At 44.0% G+C, this 20879-nt stretch overlaps 1 protein-coding gene across 1 annotated transcript in view; it reads right to left on the reverse strand.

The window, feature by feature from the left end:
- LOC135198254 (uncharacterized) overlaps window positions 1-20879 on the reverse strand; it is a 476435-nt gene that overhangs the window by 148480 nt on the left and 307076 nt on the right. Inside the window, exon 8 of the mRNA XM_064225823.1 lies at window positions 10167-11063. Within this exon, the coding sequence (XP_064081893.1) occupies window positions 10167-11063 (897 nt within the window). The remainder of the gene's footprint in view (window positions 1-10166; window positions 11064-20879) is intronic.

The following is a 20879-nucleotide window of genomic DNA, read 5'->3' on the forward strand; positions in this document are numbered from 1 at the left end:
TCACCTGACCTACCTGTAGCGAGTGGCGCAAAATTTGAATTTCTGTCGGGGACGACGGAGTCTTAGCTATGTATATATCTGACAGGTAAGTTGATTGTATGAAAATAATAAACAAACAAAAAAAAAACCTTCCAAACGTCTGTTTACATCCAGCATTTACGAGTATTGAACGATCGCCAAGCAATCACTTTTACACAGTAAGCCATAAATTTTCATTCTCTCTCTTCAACTACTGAAACTACCAAACAGTATAATAACCATTCACTTCTATTCTTTATTCTATCTTTACCTAATGTTTTTTTTTTTATTAAATGTATTGCATGAATAAGTTTTTCAATTTACAGCAACCTTTTACCAATAGAATACTTAAAGCACAAGGGGTAGATGCTGACCAATAGGAGAGCAGGACCTTATGGGGTGACTAGCATCAGGAACCAATGGGAGAGCGGGAGGATGGTGGCGAGTTTACTCAGTTGGCGGTGCGGGAGTTTTAAAATTGTTCTCGGTGGTCCGGGCGAATCTCGGGACTTTACAGCAACAACCTTTCGTATCTTGAAAACTTTCGTTTTTATTGTGAGCAGTAAAATTTTCGCATTGGCTTTCGTAACTCGAGTTTTTCGTAAGTAGAGCCTTTCGTATCTCGAGGTACTACTGTATATATATATATTTTATATATATTATATATTATATAGTTGCTTTATTCATTAAAGAAATGCAGTCGCTGATACTGTTTTTGGAATTAACCTGCTAGTTCAAAGGGTCAAAAGTGTTTGTCTAATTGATACCAGAAACTATCCATGTATGTTTTAAAATTTGGCCCCCCTTGGAAAATATGCTGGGGGCGCCCATACTCCTCTTCAGATGCCACTACGCCAGTAACATGAGAGACAGCACAAGAGATGCTCGACACAGACATTTTTATTTGTGAAGTTGAAAGCATTATATAATGCAGGGGGAACCAAATAATGTCTCACATTTTCCTTTGCCTGTCTAATGATTTCAAGGAACAAGCCTGTCACACATCCTACTTGGACAGCATCTATAGTGAACTAAACACACTTGTCTGACAGTCAGTAACGCTTCAAAAATAGCGCTCGTGTAGCCTGGCAAAAAAACTCGACGTTAGACACCGTCAGCAACGTGACGTTTTTAGTGTTCGTGCATCCAGACCCTTAGGCCAGGCAAAACACACTGGAGAAGGATTCGTTATAGTAGTACAAAAGTTAGCTCTGCACCTACTGCAAGTGTTGTGCAGGTCTGTTACCACAGATGCTAAAAAACTCAAGCAAGGAAATCCTTGGACGCCTGGACACATACACTGGTGAGTATGAGTAGTTTCAGAGGAAGCCATAATCCCAAACAAAACACAAATACTCAATCACACTAGACAAAAGAACACGGGAGAGCAAAGGGTAAGCATCTATTCTCTGAGGCAGTTAGGAAAAGATTGGGTATTATGGGGTGAGACGCAGTCTTCAACTAGATCTCACCTTGTATACACAGGTGTTGCCAGATCTCATGGATTCCTTGCTTACAATCTCCGATTGTATTAACCAGTTTACCAGCTGCGCTTGAAAATATCCTATTTCTGGGCTCAGCCTGTGTTGCTACGTGAAATGTCCCTTTAGCACACATTTCTAAGGTAAAATATTGCTATAATACCAGAGAAAAAAGCTAATATGGAAATGCCAGAATATTCTGGCTCGCTCACCTTATTTAAGGTGTCGGTATGGTTTCTGGGGCGAGTGAAACCACTACCAGAGGTCCTTTGCCATTTAGATTCATCCTTCTTCAAAATCCCTCAACTATAGAGGAGCCGATCTAAGGCCCACTACTCGCTACCATTACAGCTAGCACCTCTGACGTCATTCCTTTCGATAGCACGATCCACACTGCACGTGTTTTTCTGCTCTGTGTTGTGTTCGCTTTGGAATTCTTCTGTTTTCAAAATGGAACGTCAAGTTTCTTCTGCATCCAAGTTAAGTACTGTTATTAATGTTTAACACCTTTTAGGGACTGCCCTGGGCACGTTTAACCGATTTATTTAGGTTTTTTATAGACGGCGTCCCATGCGGCACCGTCCCTGTGCCGCCATGTGCTGCTCGCTCCCGCGTGTTACTTTGTTTCGTGCCCCATTCGGTCCCCATTACCGTTTAGGCTCGATTCTTGCTTAGCAGTACATTCTCTTATGATTACGATGATGTATTTATTGACGTTTTATTCACGTTTTGTTATATCTACACGGGTGATGTTACCCGAGCTCATGCTAGGCTCGTAGCCTACGTTGTTTCCTTTCAGCTTAGAATTTCATGCATGCATGTTTATTTTAGTTGTCAGGTTACTCTTCGTTAGGCTCCCTTTCGAAAGACTACGGGCCTTCTCTCTTGTCCTCAAGCCACCCTGGCCGCCCGCCCCGCGTTTTTTTGTCACGGCACATAGGCCAGCTGCTCGGAGTTGCCAGGCTCGTCCTTCCTTCTCGGTTGGCTCGACCCAGCTTCTCCAGGACATTTCTTTCTCTCTACCATCTGAATTCTCTTCCTTTCCCCCCGTGTTTTGTTAGGATGTTATTTTGTATTTCGCATGCTTATCGAGACGGCTTTGGCTGGCCTAGGCCTCCTCCGATCGCATGGCCTTTCTCACCGCGTGGTTAACCACACGGCCGAGAGAGTTCCAGGCGACCGCGTATGAGCCACCCCGCGTCAGTCCTTCCAGCCCTCTTCCCCCTCCTTGGGGGGAGGTACGCTCGCTCACGCTGTCTCAGGCAGCCGATCCGAGCATCCTCCCTTCCCTCCCTCTTGCGAGGGGGGGACAGGGGAGGTAGCTGGAGGGCTCTCGGCGAGCGGGTCCGCTCCATGCCGCTCTACCCAGTAGAGTAGGGGGGACCCTGCTTGGCCGAGCCTCGGTTGGCCACCAGGCTCGGCTGCGCTCGGCTCTCGGGCTGCGTTCTCCTACCAGTAGTCACCACCCCCTTCCGCTCTGGCGGATCAGGACCCCGGCGCAGCCAGGTCCGCTCTAGTTCGGTGATACTAAGGAGGCCCCGGCCTCCATACAAGGATACGCTTTTGCATGCATGTTTTACATTCACATTTAACATCCATTATCTTAGTTTAAGCTTGGCGGAGACCCCGCTACCCCTCCGGGGATATCCACCAACTTATTCTAGTTTTAAGTTTTTTGACGACGGAGTTATCAAACCCCGCCATGTTATTTTGGTCCCCTCCTGCTCCTCACCCGTTGTTCGGACTACTCCTGATTCAAGTTGTTCTACCGATCCTGTCGGATGACTCACCACATTACACGGTCAAAGAGCAGGTAGAGACTAACCCTTGTTATCTTTTAACACTGTAGCACTCCGGTGTTATGACATATCACATCACGGACTTAGTCCGGGATGTTAGTGATGATACTCATGTGTCATTTCACTTACAGGTCACCCATTGTATGGAGTCAGGCTGTAATGCCGTGCTTCAAGACCCCTGTGGGCACGAGGTCTGCCGGACCCACACCACCTGCGCGATCTGGTTCAACGAGTCTCTGGTGTGGCACCATGAGAGTTGCCTGATTTGCTACGAATTCGTAGACCAGGTCTACTCTGAGGTGGGTGGTGTTTCAAACGCTACACATTAATACAATGAGTACCAGTGACCAATATAATCCTTGATATGTCAATTAACTTATGTTATAATTTAATTTAAAGTAGCCTTAAGTATTAATACTAACCCTCTCTTTCAGAGAGGGTTAGTATTAATACTTAAGGCTACTTTAAATTAAATTATAACATAAGTTAATTGACATATCAAGGATTATATTGGTCACTGGTACTCATTGTATTAATGTGTAGCGTTTGAAACAGTGTGTCTTTCAGGGCGCCCAAGCAATCCGGGAGACCGCCCTTTCCACCCTGAAGGCCTGGGTCGGTGGGTTTGGCCGCAACGTGACCAAGGGCCAACCCTACATACTATCCAAGGAGATGGCCACCCTCATCTCCCCCGACGGGAAGAGTACCTCCTAAGTAGACCCGGAGGTGGCGGCTCCCCTGATTGCTTCCATCCAGGAAGAAGCGGCTCAGCCTTCGGAGGAGGCTACAACGCAGGAGGTCGCCAAAGAAGTAGCTGCCCTAGACCTGGACCTCGAGCCCATGTCGGTGGAAGGTGCAGGTAAGGATGTAAGTGAGGCAGGTACTGTAGGGGCTCAAGGGCTTTCCTTGAGCCCATTTAGAGCTTCTTCACCTACTACTTCTACTTCTTTCCAGGGATTCACCGAGGGGATTCAGTCGGTCAGACCGAAGTCCACCCTGGCGATCCCTAAAGTCAAAGGTAAGCGTGACTTTAAATCGCTTCAGAAGTCTCTGTCGAAGAAGTCAAATTCTAGCCTTGCCCGTAAGTCTTCGGCTCACCATCCTGGAGTGGACAAGGCTAAACTGTCCTCTAACTCTAAAGGGTCGAAGTCCAAGTCTTCTAAGGACAGGGCTCAGCCCTTCCCCTCTGACCCTGAGCCTTCAACCTCCAAGGGAGCCAGACCCAGGACTCCTAAGGAGAAGGTAGAACCTTCCCCTTTTGACCCAGACACCTTCTCTACTAATATTTCTGCCAATATTATCCAGCAGATGGGTAGTATGGTTGGGAACTTGGTACAAACCAAGTTCCAGGAGATGTTTGTTCAGCTTTCATCTTCTCTGGAGGAGTCAGGGCAGTCTATCCGGGCTATCTCGAATAGGCTGGTCACCCAGGAGAACCTCATCGCAGGTCTCCGCGAGAACGCGATGACAGGACTTCCACAGTCCGCCCTGGCAGCTCAAAGCTTACTCATGCCGGATTCGTCTACCCTTCCTGCCTTTACACCGATCAATCCTTGGAGGGTTGCTTCCTACGCTCCTTATGTAGACGGCATGCTAACGATCGAGGGCTGCGGAACTCAAAGGATTGAGGACTTCGAGTTTCATCCGCAAGGATTACAGCCCCCTTTCATAGGCTATGTCCGCCTTACTGAAGCAGCTATGAGAAGGGAAGACTAGGTCCTGAAAGAGACCGTAATTCTCTCCCGGGACCAGGCGCAACAGGCAAGGTTACGTAACCTAGAGGAGTGGCAGTGTACCAACACCAAGGTTACTGCTTTCAAAAGCCCCTTCCCATCTTCACTGTGGACAAGGAGACACCTATCCCGTTCACATTGAAGGTAGCGGAATTGACCCTGCAAGCCGCAATGAAGGACGAACACATGCCACAGCTCCAGGAAACAGAACCAACCTCCCTCCTGCTCCCTGGAACTGACGATCACTGGGTAGATCTTCCGGCCACCTTTTCAGTGGGTAAGCTGAAGCCGGACTGCACCATCACTCAATTCAGCGAGAGATTGCCCAGGCTGTCAGACAACCTCATCCAGACTGAGTACGACGCCAGGATGAGGCTGTGCAGGTCCCTCAATTCCCTAGTAATGACGGAAGTATCGGCTCTAATCTACGGAGAAGAGCTGTTATTCAAGACCATTGCAAAGTCACTTTTGTACTCGATGCAATGTGACTTGTATGATTTCGTCATAGCTAGGTGAAATTGTAGGAAACATGTACTGGCGGAGGCCACCATCCGCCATGAGCCTAACAAGTTCTTAGCCTCATCCATTTGGGGCTCTGACCTCTTCCCAGCCTCTGTAGTGAACGAAGTTCACTGCGAGGCAGTTAGATTCAATCAGTCTAAGGGTTCGCTGGGGTTTGGTCAACAAACACAAACTGGAGTCAGCTGGATCAAATCCAAAATCAAAGAAGCAGCCTAGGAAATTCCAGCCTTTCCAGGCTCCTCAACAGCAGACTCTAGTTCAAGCGATTCCGGTATCACAAGTACCGCAACCTTCCACTTCCAAGTCGCAGCCACAACAGCAGTTTGTGCTGCTGACACAATCACTGCAACAGGGCCAGGCTTCAACCTCCTACACTGTCTCCCCTGCTTACAACCCAGTCTTCGAAAGCCAGTCCTTTCAGCCTTTCAACAGGTTTGGCCGGGGCAGCAGAGCTAGAGGCGCCTTCCGCCAACAGGGCGGCGGAAGAGCCTCCAACCGAGGCAAGGGTTCCCAAGGAGGACATGGTGTACACCCCTCCTCGAACCAGTGAGAACCCTCAGGTAGGAGGGAGACTGTTCCTCTTTCGTCACCGTTGGAGGTTCAGCAAATGGGCCCAAAGCATTGTGTCCAAAGGTCTAGGGTGGAGTTGGCTCAAAGGTCCCCCTCCATCCAACACCTTTCATCAACAACCAATAGCGGAATTGGTAGAGTACTCTCAAGAACTCCTTCAAAAAGGAGTAATGTCAAGAGTCAAGCATTTAAAGTTTCAAGGTCGCTTGTTCAGCGTGCCAAAGAAAGGCTCAAACAAGCGAAGAATAATTCTAGACTTGTCCCGTCTGACTTATTCATTTGTTGCGACAAGTTCCGGATGCTTACCGTTTCTCAGGTGTGGACCTTACTTCCCCGTGGGGCCGTCACCACCTCTATAGATCTTACAGATGCATACTATCATGTTCCAGTAGCAAGACACTTCAACCCATTTCTAGGCTTCAGACTAGGAAACCAGGCATTCTCTTTCAAAGTAATGCCGTTCGGGCTCAACGTAGCCCCCAGGATATTTACAAAACTGGCGGAGACAGTCGTTCAAGAACTAAGGTCTCAAGGAATAATGTTAGTAGCTTATCTGGACGATTGGCTCGTATGGGCCACAAGCATCGAAGCATACCGTAAAGCAACGGTCAAAGTAATCCAGTTTCTGGAACATCTAGGCTTCCAGATAAACAAAACCAAGTCCCGGCTAACACCGGAGTCCCGCTTCCAGTGGTTAGGCATTCAATGGGGCTTGAACTCTCACACTCTATCAATTCCGCCGTTGAAGAGGAGAGAAATAGCCAAAGCAACCAGGCAATTTCTCAAGTGCAAGCAGACGTCCCGGAGGAACCAAGAAAGAATCTTTGGTTCTCTCCAATTTGCTTCAGTAACGGATGTTCTTCTAAAAGCCAAACTGAAGGACATAAACCGGGTTTGGCGTTCAAGAGCAAACAACAGATCCCGGGACAAATTAGCCCCTATCCCGGCAATCTTACGAAAGAGACTCCGCCCGTGGACGGAGATCAAGAATTTGTCAAAGACAATACCGCTAAGCGGCTGGGGAGGATACTCACAGTACAAAAAGGTTCAGGGAACCTGGTCCCTACCATTCTGCCAGCTCCATATCAATGTACTGGAAGCTATGGCAGTGTTCCTCACCCTGAAAAAGCTTTATCCAGCCAAGAAATCTCATATCAAACTGGTGCTGGACAGTGCAATAGTAGTACAATGCATCAACAGGGGAGGCTCCAAGTCGAGCCACGCGAACCATGTCATGATAGCCATATTTTCACTGGCAGACAAGAACAAATGGCACCTGTCCGCCACTCATCTAGCAGGCGTAAGGAACGTAGTAGCGGACGCGCTATCACGCTCAGTCCCGCTGGAGTCAGAGTGGTCCCTGGACAAGCAGTCATTCAGTTGGGTCTGTCAACTAGTCCCAGGGCTTCAGGTAGATCTCTTCGCCACCGAGTCGAATCACAAACTCCCTTGTTATGTGGCCCCCAACCTGGACCCTCTGGCCTATGCCACGGACGCCATGGCTATAAACTGGAATCAGTGGAAGAAGATTTACCTCTTTCCTCCAGTGAATCTTCTCTTGAAGGTTCTGAACAAGCTCAGGACGTTCAAAGGCCACATTGCTCTAATAGCCCCCAATTGGCCCAAGAGCAATTGGTTCCCACTTCTACTGGAATTGGGACTCCGCCCTCAACGGATCCCCAATCCCAAACTATCACAACTAGTACAAACGCGGACTGTGTTCGCTTCCTCAGGAATTCAGAAAGCCCTAACTTTATGGACTTCATGAAGTTTGCGGCACAAAGAGATGCTAATATCGACCCCAAGAACATCTTATTCTTAGAATCTGATAAACAGGAATCGACCTTGCATCAATATGATTCAGCAGTTAAAAAACTAGCTGTATTCCTAAGGAACTCTGATACACAAACCATGACAACCAATCTGGCCATATCCTTTTTCAGAACACTGTTTGAGAAAGGTTTAGCAGCTAGTACTATTACTACTACTAAGTCTGCACTTGAGAAAATCTTCCAGTTTGGATTCAAAATAGATCTGACAGATTCTTATTTTTCATCTATCCCTAAGGCCTGCGCTAGACTCAGACCATCTGAGAGGCCCAAGTCTGTGTCATGGTTTTTGAATGATGTCCTTAAATTGGCTTCGGACACTAATAATGACTCACGTGACTTTTTACCTCTCCTGAGGAAAACATTATTCCTGTTAAGTCTGGCCTCAGGAGCCAGGGTATCCAAACTGTCGGCTCTATCTAGACTCAGGTCATATAGAGTTCCTCCCTTCAGGAGAAGTGTAACTTTCCCCAGATCGTCAATTTCTGGCTAAGAATGAGGACCCACTGGATAGGTGGGTCCCATGGAAAATTCTCCCACTCCCACAGGACCCGTCCTTATGTCCAGTTTCTTCTCTGAAAGCATACCTAAATAGAACTGCCCTAAGATCTTCAGGCCCTCTATTTGTTAGAGAAAAGGAAGGCACCATTTCCTTAAAAGGAATAAGCAGCAAATCTTATACTTTATTAAGTAAGCCAACCCGCAGTCCTTCCCACATGTACATGATGTTAGGGCAGTAGCTACCTCTATTAATTATTTTCAACATATGAATTTTGATGATCTGAAGAAGTACACAGGCTGGAAATCTCCGACAGTATTCAAACGCCATTATCTTAAGTCCTTAGAAGCCCTTAAATTTCCAGCAGTGGCAGCAGGAAACACAGTTTCTCCTGACACTGCTTGAGTAGTAGTAAGTAGTTTAACTTAGATCTCTCCTCCCTACCTGCCTCGCTAACATTCTTGCCGTAGCTCAGCCGCCATGTAGCCATATTGTACCTTGGATGCCACATGTTGTATATAATTGTGATGTTTCCTCTTGTTTTGTTCCTAGGATTAGTCACAGTTTGCATTAAGCCTTGCTGTTTACTATTAAGTATGCATTGTTTTGTATTTTGATTTACTATTAAGGTTCCAACTGCCCTGTTGTTACTTGTTCTGTAACCTTGTTCATAGATTATAGCAATTAACCTTAATTGTTTTTGATTATCCTATGTATTACTTGTGTGCTTCCTTCTTTCCAAGCTTGTGTGGCCATTTCTCTGGTACTATTTCACGTAGCAACACAGGCTGAGCCCAGAAAAGGGATTTTGACGAAGGAAAAATCTATTTCTGGGCAAGGGCCTGTGTCGCCCAGTGAAATCCCACCCTTTCCTGTTACCCCCCCTTTTTGGCCCAAGCTTGGGTGCTATCTGCAGGAATGACGTCAGAGGCGCTAGCAGTAACGGTAGCGAGTAGTGGGGCTTAGATCGGCTCCTCTATAGTTGAGGGATTTTGAAGAAGGATGACTCTAAATGACAAAGGACCTCTGGTAGTGGTTTCACTCGCCCCAGAAACCATACCGACACCTTAAATAAGGTGAGTGAGCCAGAATATTCTGGCATTTCCATATTAGCTTTTTTCTCTGGTATTATAGCAATATTTTACCTTAGAAATGTGTGCTAAAGGGATATTTCACGTAGCGACACAGGCCCTTGCCCAGAAATAGATTTTTCCTTCGTCAAAATCCCTTTGTTAAGACCGAAGGTTTGTTCCGCATATGAACAATTAGGTTTTCCTCTAACAGGAGCTACCAAAATTAGGTTTTCTTTTGTCAAAACCTATAAATAAAAACATTATTTAATTAGCAGCCATATACACTGGCACTGAAACAACTAGACACACTGGCACCATCTACCAAGGAATGCTATTCTCTTATCTTGTTTAGTCACATGGTTAGGCTACGAAAAAGTAATGCGATTGTACAGATTAAACTCCCTTATATTTAAAAAAAATTACACAACTGTCTCACGTGATTTATTTTCCTACTTTTTTTCCTTTATGATAATTTCTCAAGTACAGTATTTCCATTTCACATCTTACCATAAGTGCAGTATCCAACATGAAAACTGCAAAGAAGCATAAAATACTGGTGACAAAAATTTAGAAATGCTCAGTAATACTTCCAAAAACTGATGCCAGAGGAGACAACCTTAAGATCAACTTTGTTTCACATACCTGAACAAAGTGGACATTCCACCATAGTGTGTGTAGAAGCTTCATAATGACCTATATTAAATTTATTAGCTGGTGCACTTCCTAAAGTATAACAGGTGCCTGAATCCAAAACAGATGAATCTGATGCAGAGTTTTTGATAACATATGGAGTGGGATCAACCAAAAATCCCCCACCACTGTCTACTTTGTTATAACTATGATCCTTGGTCCCAGAAACTTGGTCATTTGATATAGTGCCGCCTCCAACTGATAGATGCAACGAAGAAATATCGTCTTTCATACGTTTTGATTTGGTGAACCAGCCATCAATGTTCATTTGCAAGTTTGTTTTAGTTTCTTGTAAATGACTTTTTGCTTTCCCATTCCATGACCTCTTAGGAGTAATTACTCTTGAATCTCCCAAAGCAACACTGTTTCGAGGTGATGCTGATGAACTTCGAAATTCTAAGTCATCTTCTTCTCTCAGCTTCTGCCTACTAAGACTAACACTACTCTCTGAAACATGATTAGATTTTTCTGATTTTCCAAGTGAATCTATATGTTTAAATGTAAACTTCTTTTTAGGACCCTGTATTCTCTTCTCTTTTATATTACTAAAATGATATGATTGTGATTTGTCCTCTTTTATATCTTTAGTCTCTTTCATCTTTGAATCAACAGTCATTATTCCATATGTTTTCATGCCAACAGTAGTCCTCATCTCTTTGCTCTTAATTAAGCCCTCATTTTTATGTTGGGAAATGTTTTTGGTGACACCTTTCATTGGTATTTTTTCATGGTGTATTTCCAATCTTTTTAGCCTCTCCTTGGCAAAATCCAGTGCAATGTCTTTAAATATCCTTCTCTCTTCTGGGCTTAATTCCTTCTGTCTTGACTTCTCAAACTCTCTTCTTACACCTGATGTAATGAAGAACAAAAGCAATTAAATGCAATTAAATCAATACAAACGATGATACAGGATTTACTTTAAAATACAAATAAACATTGCGAAAGTTTGATCCCAACCTCATAAGTACAAAGTACGTAATGTGTTATCTTCAAACCAATGAGTTGTGTAATCATCTGCAAATAATATTAAATACAGCTACGGTGTCAATAATCTAGTCGTTGCGATGCAAGTAATAATTAGGAAAATCAATCAATAAATATAGCTACCACTTCTACACTTTAGGAAAACTTACAAGCACTTTTCATGATTACGTACTCATATGGAAAGTTCCCACTGTAAACATAAATGCTCTTGTCATTCCAAAACACTGTTTTCAAAAACAAGATTAATTTTTTCATACAACCCATTTACTTAAAACTTAGCCCACATTCATGGTCTGCAAATATCCAAATATCCTGAATGAAATGCAAATTGTCTTACGACCAGCTATAATATACAATACACTCCCAACAAATCCTTGGGCTGCAGGCAGGTAAAAACTTTCACTTAAGTGTGTATGAAGTCTAGCCAATAGTTGCAAGGAGATCAGTTGGGTTAGGAAGTAGGCATAGTGTCACAATGTGTATGTACCGTAAATCTTTTAAGCAAGAGTGGCCAATAGCTTTGTAAAGAGATATTAAAATACTCTTTACACAGTACATAAAAATACTGTAGTATTATGTTCATTTCAATACTACTTACGATATGTAGCAATGTATTGCAAAAGGTAAACTCAATGATCTCTCACTATCCCAGAATTCTGCCCAACACCCACAAAAGCAAAAGCATTCAAATAATTGTCAAATTGATGCACACCATAATTTCTCCCCATTGATTTAATAATGCTAAGGCCCTGCTGGATAAAGAAAACTAAGATAAGAAGCACATTATGGATGTAAAAGAGCAACTTCGTACCCTTACGTACCCTATATTGTCAATACCACATAACTGCACGCACTAAATATCATTATAAACAACAAACAATGTACTTTAGTCTCCTTATAAACAACACAAAAAACACTGTACAGTACAGTACAGAAAATAAAAACCAAATTTTGCAGTATACTTCATAAAAATTGTATAAAAAATGTATATGAAATTCTCTTTCTCTCTTACCTGTGATATGCCATAACTGCTTACATGGGCCATACTTGAATCATTTCTTTTTATAAAAAGAATACCCCAGAGAGAAAGAGAAAGGCAAGGAAATGCACAGCAAATAGATGCATACATATACACATGCACACATAAATGATTTTATACTCAACAAGTAGCTACCATTTTCTACTATATTTGGATATCTGCACACTCAAAACCTATTAAACATTTCATTCCAACCTGTATTAGTGTGTACAGTGATTTTTCAAGATGTAATACAGCAATATTGTTATTATTATTCATGACTTAAAAAATTTATGAAAACTTTACACCATCCAAAACAAATTGTAAGCTACTAGCACCTAAGGTATTGTAAATCAGTTTAAGACTTTGTTAAATTGTCAAGCAGCATTACTATATTTACTGATTAACACAATTATACTTATTACAATCCATTAAGGATTCTAAGCTTTATCATTTAACACACTGAATTCAACTTTGAATAATAGGAGAAACTAACAGGAAAAAATTGACAAGCTCAGTTCTCTAAGAATGAATTGAACTGAATTAATATCAATTCAAGCACCAGGCCTTGGAGACCATAAAGTGCAGTGTTATGCTGACTACAGGCAGTGTAATGGTAATCGCTTCATAGCAAAGAAAGATAAAGGAAAGGAAAACACATCTTCGAGAAGTTCTGCAGCACGGATGCTTTCGCCCGTGTTGGAAGCGCCTGTTCTCATGATGGTTCTAGAATCGGCAGGAGTTTTGTGGATTTTAATAGGCACCGGAGTGTCATGAGAAACGCCGTGACTTCTGATGCAGTACTTCGTCAAGAAACTTCTAAATCGTTCCAGTAATCTCAGGAGTCTGTGACGTTCGCCGTAGGACCTGCCCCCTTGATGCCTTATAAATACGACTGACGAAGTAGGAGGGAGCAGAGATCATCAGTTAGTCACAGAGTAAGAGATCATCAGTAAGAGCCACAGATCAGATTATCAGTGAGAGATTAGCAGCAGAGATCATCAGAGAGTGAGATAAGAGAAGACGGACGAAGGATCAGAGAGAAAAAGGCGCTCGTGAGTTTGATTGAATTCTGGTCAAGTCATCGTCAGGAGTAGACGACCGAGGCATTTCGACGTAGAGCAAGACTTCAGAGAAGAAACGTTCTGCAAGAGGTCTAGAGAAGTTCCCGCCCTTCGATTATCAAGAATAGACATTATTTTCTGTAATACGGAGTCAAGAAGATGTCTGCAATCGCAGTTCTCCTTTTGTGAAGCCATCGCTTCGAGTCGCAAAACTGGCCAGCAAGTATTTGAATTACCTCACCTCTTCCCCAGTTCACGCATTGTAAGATTTTGCCTTTTTTATGTAAATAGGAGACACCATTCTGCATTTATCTTTGTTAGTGAGCTTGTAAATAAACCTTTGTTGTGTTAGTGTTTCTTTCTATATTCGTATCCCCAGTTTCAACTGTTGGTGTTGAATTCTTTTTGTTTATCATAATATCGAACCTGAGGCAGACCTCTCTCACGGTTTGTAACAGGCAGTCACTGGTTATAGGCGATTCGGTTTTATGGGGATTATCTAGTGTAGAAAATCAGCGATTGTCAGTGCCAAAACGTGCCTATTTCCGGTTGCCGGTGCCAAAATGCGCCAATTTCTGGTTATCGGCACCGAGTACTAGCACTGATACATACCTAACATAGGCACCACTACTGTCGGTGCCGATAACCACCAAAAATGGGCAATTTTCAGTATTTAGCAATTTTTGCTTATCATCAAGCATCAGAACAGAACCCCCCCCCCTCCCCCCCCGATAACTAGGGATTGCCTCTATAAATACAGTATGGTCAGAATTATTGGTTGGTAGGTTATATTCAATGAAAAATATCTATTTCTTGAAGGAAGCCTATTACACATTCTATGGAGAAGTGTTCTCTTTCAGTGAGAATATCATGAAAGCGAGGTGGATGGGAAGAGAGATTAGGCTGGTAGAGGCTCCTGATGACTGTGTACTGGGGGCAATAAAGGATTAAAAGGGATATGGAAAGAGGGATACAACAAGTTGGACACAAAGTTGGAGGGGATCCGTTCATCAGGTGGAAGTGTGAGGTTTGAATTGTCAATTAGTAGGTGGGCAAGAGCTGTTTTCCCATCTTCAATTCTCAAGATATGGGTTTAACCATGGTAGTATGGTAGGTTTGACTGAGCGGGGGCTTGTTAATTGAGAAACTGGACTAGAAAAACTGTCCAAATTTTGAATGTAGAGACAATTTGGCCATCTCCCAACTCTAAAAGAGATTGTCGGAGATTTGTTAAATTAAGCTGAACTTAATAACGGACAGTTTATCTGTCACTTAATTAGTGTTTACAAATAGTGTGGTAATTTTAAGTAATTCCCACTTTCTTTTATGTACTTTGATAGTTTTTCTATCATGTGCTACTTGTCTGATAAAACAACCATTAATTCATACTTATCTGCTGATCCTAGATTCTAACCTTGCATATACGTGTGTACTTGCATGAAAGACCCACCCTTTGCCCTTTAATCGTGTAAAGTCACACGCCAATACTCACTTGATTATTTGCCCTTTAATCGTGTAAAGTCACACGCCAATACTCACTTGATTATTTGCCCTTTTCCATGTTGCAACTATCGTACATATGGGTATAAAAGCAGGTGGAAGCACCACCTCTTCCTCATTTCTCCTTAGACCATCAGATAAGTTGTTCATTAGTACTTTCTTATCTAATTTTTTTTAGTTCATTGTCCACAATATGGGGCCATGTTGTCATAATTTTATTTAGACTAGTGATTAATGGGAGGCATGTGCTGATTTGAATTTACATATCCCTTTTGCTTTTTGTAAATAACTGCACTGATATTTATTTTTGTGAATAATTACATTATCATTTAATGTTAATTTGTTAGAAAAAATTCAAAATCATAATAGTCTTTCATAAGTGTCTTCAATTAAGCATTTTGAATTACTATTTCCTCATAACTATACAAGCAGTCCCCAGCTTTCGACGGGGGTTCAGTTCTCGAGACGCGGCGTAAGCCAGAAAATCGTAAAAAATCCTAAGAAAACCTTACTTTTAATGCTTTGGGTGTGTTAAAAACTATGTAAAGAGCATTTTTATTGCATTTTTCATTCAAAAAAACCTTCAAATATTGATTATTTTGCATTTAGGGAGTCATATTTCTTCTGCCAGATCAACGTTGTAAGCACTGTAACTCTGAAACGTGCTATAAACTCAGAAATAATCTTGGATAAATATTGAAAAGAGTCGTTACCTCAGAACGCCGTAAGATGAACCTGTGGTAAGTTGGGGACTGCCTGTACAACTAAGTCACTATTTTGAAGCAGTTATCCTTCAATACTAGGCAAGTGGGATATACATATCTATAATCTTAAATTGGGTTCCTCATGGGAACAATCACACATGCTAACGTACATTAACTGCATTATTGGGAGACTTGTTAGCTTAAGGAGCTTAGCCTTAAAGGAGTTTGAAAATATCCAAAATTTGCCCTTCGACAAGTTCCTTGCTGGACGAGTGGTTTTCGCGCTCGGCTATCAATCCGGGGGTCTGAAGTTGATTCTCGGCTCAGCCAACAAGGAATCGAAGAATTTATTTCTGGTGATAGAAATTCATTTCTCGATATAATGTGGTTCGGATCCCACAATAAGCTGTAGGTCCTGTTGCTAGGTGACCAACTGGTCCCTAGCCACGTAAAAATATCTAATCCTTCAGGCCAGCCCTAGGAGAGCTGTTGATCAGCTGAGTGGTCTGGTAAACCTAAGATATACTTAACTCTGCCCTTAGGCAAACTGGATTAGCAGTTGTAGTACTTTGGAGCAATCAGTGCTTAATTTAATTGTGCCTAGTGCTTTGGTGTTTCAAACCCAACCACATGGGACAGTGCGTTGCATCTCTCAACTACCAGTCATTAACTTAGTTTTTCTCATAACACATTATGCATTAATGGAAAACATTATCATCATTACTTGGATTCATTTTTTGTACCCCTAGAGCTACACACAGGTGATAGTTATACCGAAAGGAGTTCTATGGAATTTGGTATAGTTGCCTTGACATAACCTAATTATTTGTAGGAACTAGTAGTTGAGGTAATGATATCTGAGCAATTATCTAGTTTTTGTTTGCAGTGATTCAAAATGCTTATGCAAACCTAACCCAGCCTATACGTAACTGACCACCTGTGCAGCAGTAATCGAAGTCAAGTAATTAACATATTCATTCTCGTATCCATTGGTGAATCACAGTCTCGTTCATCTGTCTAGCTTTTATTTGCAAGCATTGCGACCCAAATCTGAGCTCAATACTATCAACTCATTGTTAGTCGACTCGCAAGGCCCTCGCATCCATAGTCAAGCACAGCTAGATCTTACCTCTCAACCCAATGGAGATGTTATCAAAAACATATTATTGCTCTAAACCAGAGAGCAACTAATATAAATAATAAACTTGTTGGCAGACTAGAATCTCTCACTAACTCACAGACATTGAATCCAAGTGGCTCGTTGTCCAATGAGTTACCTAGCTTAAGTTTACCTCAATTTAGTGATGTCACTACCACATGGACAAATTTTTGTGATCTTTTTAAGATAATAGTACATGATAAATCAGATATTGATGATGTCGTCAAGTTCACGTATCTCATTGGAGCTCTCAAAGGAGAACCTTTAAATCTAGTTAAAACCCTCCCAGTTTTGGCTGATAACTGCAAAGTTGCTGTCACTCTCTTGAAAGACAAATACCAAAATAATGATAGACTGATTAATATGATATTGTTATGATACAATAAAGTTTTGTACATACTTACCTGGCAGATATATACTTAGCTTTAGACTCCGTCGTCCCCGACAGAAATTCGAATTTTGCGGCACACGCTATAGGTAGGTCAGGTGACCTACCACCCTGCCGCTGGGTGGCAGGACTAGGAACCATTCCTGTTTTCTAATCAGATTTTCTCTTCCACCTGTCTCCTGAGGGGAGGCTGGGTGGTTTTTGTGATACCTCTCGAAGTGGGGTTGTCAGAGCAGATCTGTCCTTTCGGGAAGAGATCTGGAGAAGTCCACTGTCCATTCCAGTACCTCTGTGAACCAATCTTGTGCGGGCCAAAAGGGAGCTATGAGTGTCATTCTTGTCCCCGTCGAGGCCACGAACTTTCTTATTACTTCCCCCACTAACTAGAATGGGGGAAAGGCGTATGCGTCTATGTCCCAACAGTCCAGGAGGAGGGCATCAACTGCTATGGCTCTCGGATCTTCGACTGAAGAGCAGAAGTTGTCTATCCTTTTCTTGAGAAACGTGGCGAAAACGTCTATCTGTGGTTTCCCCCACAAGGCCCAAAGCCTTTGGCAGACTTCGAGGTGGAGGGTCCACTCTGTTGGAAGGACCTGGTTCTGCCTGCTCAGCAGGTCCGCTCTCACATTCCTTTCTCCCTGAACGAACCTAGCAAGGAGAGTGACGCCTCGTTCCTCCGCCCAGATGAGAAGATCTCTTGTTAACTCGTAGAGGGAGAAAGAGTGAGTCCCTCCTTGTTTTCGAATGTAGGCCAGAGCCGTGGTGTTGTCCGAGTTGACTTGGACTACCACGCCTCTGACTTCCGATTCAAAGGACTTTAGGGCTAGATGGATAGCCAAAAGCTCCTTTGAGTTGATGTGCCAGGACACCTGATCCTTTGTCCAAGTGCCTGACACTTCTCTCGTTCCTAGTGTTGCTCCCCATCCTGTCTCCAATGCGTCGGAGAACAACACTAGACGCGGGCTCGGAATCGCAAGGGACATGCCTTCGTTCTTTTTGAGAGGAGCCACCCACCATGCCAGGTTGTTCTTTATCTCCTGATGAACTGGAAAGGAGTCCAACAGATCTCCTGTCTTTCGATTCCACACCTTCTGCAGGAAAAATTGTAGGGGTCTTAAGTTGAGCCTCCCTAGAGAAAAGAACTGCTCCAGCAAGGAAAGGGTCCCCAGCAGGCTCAGCCATTCCCTCGCTGAGCTTTGTTCCTTCCCTAAGAAGGCTGAGACTTTCTCCAAGCCTCGAACGAGCCTTCCTTGTGATGGAAAAACTCGAAAACCCCGAAAATCCATCTGAATCCCCAGATAGACAATGTTCTGGCTGGGGATCATCTGGGACTTCTTGAGGTTCACAAGGAGTCCAAGGGACCGTACCAGGTCCAGAGTCGTTGTCAAGTCCTCCAAACATTGATGTTCCGACTTGGCTTTGATGAGCCAGTCGTCGAGATAAAGCGATATATTCACCCCCTTCAGATGCAGCCAACGGGCTACGTTCTTCATAAGGCCCGTAAAAACCTGAGGGGCCGTGGAAAGGCCGAAGCACAAGGCCCTGAACTGAAAGATCCTGCCCTGTATCATGAACCGAAGAAACTTTCTTGATGAAGGATGCAGGGGGACATGAAGTACGCGTCTTGCAGGTCCAGGGAGACCATCCAATCTCCAGGACGTAGAGCTGCAAGAACCGAGGCGGTAGTCTCCATTGAGAATTTCGTCTTCTTTACAAATCGGTTCAATGCGCTCACGTCTAGCACAGGTCTCCAGCCTCCCAAGGCTTTCGGAACAAGGAAAAGTTGATTGTAGAAGCCTTGAGAGTGGGGATCCTGTACTAATTCGATGGCCTCCTTTTCCAACATCTGATCCACAAGTTGCAGGAGAGTTCTCATGACAGGGTCCTTGTACTTTGCTGACAGTTCCCTTGGAGTCAAAGTCAAGGGTGGTCTGTCTCTGAAGGGGATGAGATATCCTTTTGTTATTATTGAGAGGGACCAGTTGTCCGCCTCTCTCAAAGTCCATGGTTCCGTGAACTTCAGAAGCCTGGCTCCTACTGGTGTTTGGAGGACTGAAGAGTCATTTTCCTTTCTTAAAAGGTCTAATGGATGACCTCCCTCTCTTCTCAGATCCTTTCTTTCTAGAGGAGGATCGCGAAGAAGGGCCTCCTTGAAAGGGCGTTTGAGGAGTACTAGTTCCCTTCTTTGCAGAGGGTACAGCAGTTCTAGCCTTTTTTGCTGATTGAACTAGAAGATCTTGGGTAGCATTCTCAGTGAGTGAGTGAGAAATGTCTCTCACTAACTGAGTAGGAAACAGTCGGTTCGATAGAGGAGCGTATAGAAGAGAAACCCTCTGAACTGGAGAGACAGCTTTTGTCAGAAATGAGCTAAAAACTGCTCTCTTCTTGAGTATCCCTGCTCCTAAAAGGGAGGCTACTTCTCCAGAGCCGTCTTGGACAGCCTTGTCCATACATGACAAAACGCTATGAAGCACTTCAGGACTAAGGAATTCCGGGTCTTGAGCCTTCTTGGCCTACGCCCCAAGAGACCAGTCCAGAAAATTAAAAACTTCCAGGACATGGAATAATCCCTTGAGATGGTCCATTTCCGACATACCCCATGTGGTTCTGGCTGTAGACAGTGTATGTCTCCTCGTCGAGTCTACAAGAGTCGAGAAAACTGCCTCTGCAGACAAAGGAAGGGCCAGTCCCATGGCTTCCCCCGTCTCATACCAAATGCCTCTCCTTCCTGAAAGCTTAGAGGGAGGGCAGGCAAAGACAGTCTTACCTGCTTCCTCCTTAGAGCTGAACCAAGCCCCAACTGACTGGAGGGCTTTCTTCGTGGAGATAGTCAGACGCATTTTCAGAAGGAGGAGGATTTGGAAGTCTTTGTGCTGGTGAACAAAGGACGAGGAGAAGGAGGGGCGGCTGGACTGAGAGTGTCTCCAAACTCTTGCAGTAGTAACGTAGCTAAGGTCTTGTAATCCGAAAGCGCCGCACCTCTTAGGGATTCTTCATCGGAAATATCCTCCAGTTCTTGCCTCATCTTGATGGGGGAATCGTGATCAACAGAAGGTGAGCGCTTATTCTGAGAGGAGTTACCTGATATATCAGTCCTCTGTTCTATTGGAGAAGGGCTTCTTCGAAGTAGCTCGGAGAGTCTGGAAGGTGTCTCATGTCCGCCCTGACAAAGGCGACGGCCGCCTGTGCGACATCTTGCGCCTTTGTCACGGTCATCGACACCTCCAGAAACTCTTTTGCATCTAGAAGATGCTCTATTTCAGAAGGCAAAATGTCTGGCGCCTCGCGCCTGGATGAAGGTTCGTGTCCGGAAGGAGACTCGCGCCTGACCGGGGAATTGCGGCTGGCTGGCGCTGAGCGGCTGGGAAGCGGCTCGCGCCTGGATAGCAGTTGGCGCCTAGCCGAGGATTCTCTTTTCATTGGCGACATATGCCTGAAAGGAGGTTGGCGCTCGTCCGAAGACTTGTGTCGAGTTGGCGCCTCGCGCCTCGGTACATCCAGGATCCGGGATTTCTTAATGGGAAGAGAGGAGTCCTTCCTACGAGGAGGATCCTTCTTGAGTACTCCCACCAAGGAGGAGATTTGCTCCTGCATGTTAAGGAGAATTCTTGTCGTAGAATCTTCCCTCTCTTTGACAGAAGGAGGTTCGGGGGACGAATGGGATTCCCAGCCGAAAGTAGGCAACTGCAAGGTTCTCTTGTCTCTCTTCCTATCCATCGGCGAACCTTCTGGGAAGCGTTCGAGGCTTGAATCCAATGCGGGCGCTTTCCAACTTCTTTTCAGAGGACGAGATTGATCATCCGAACTCCAACCTCTTCTGTGCGACGAGGAATCGGAAGAAGAGAAGC

Source organism: Macrobrachium nipponense, chromosome 22, assembly GCF_015104395.2.
Source record: "Macrobrachium nipponense isolate FS-2020 chromosome 22, ASM1510439v2, whole genome shotgun sequence".
NCBI classification, from domain to species: Eukaryota; Metazoa; Arthropoda; class Malacostraca; order Decapoda; family Palaemonidae; genus Macrobrachium; species Macrobrachium nipponense.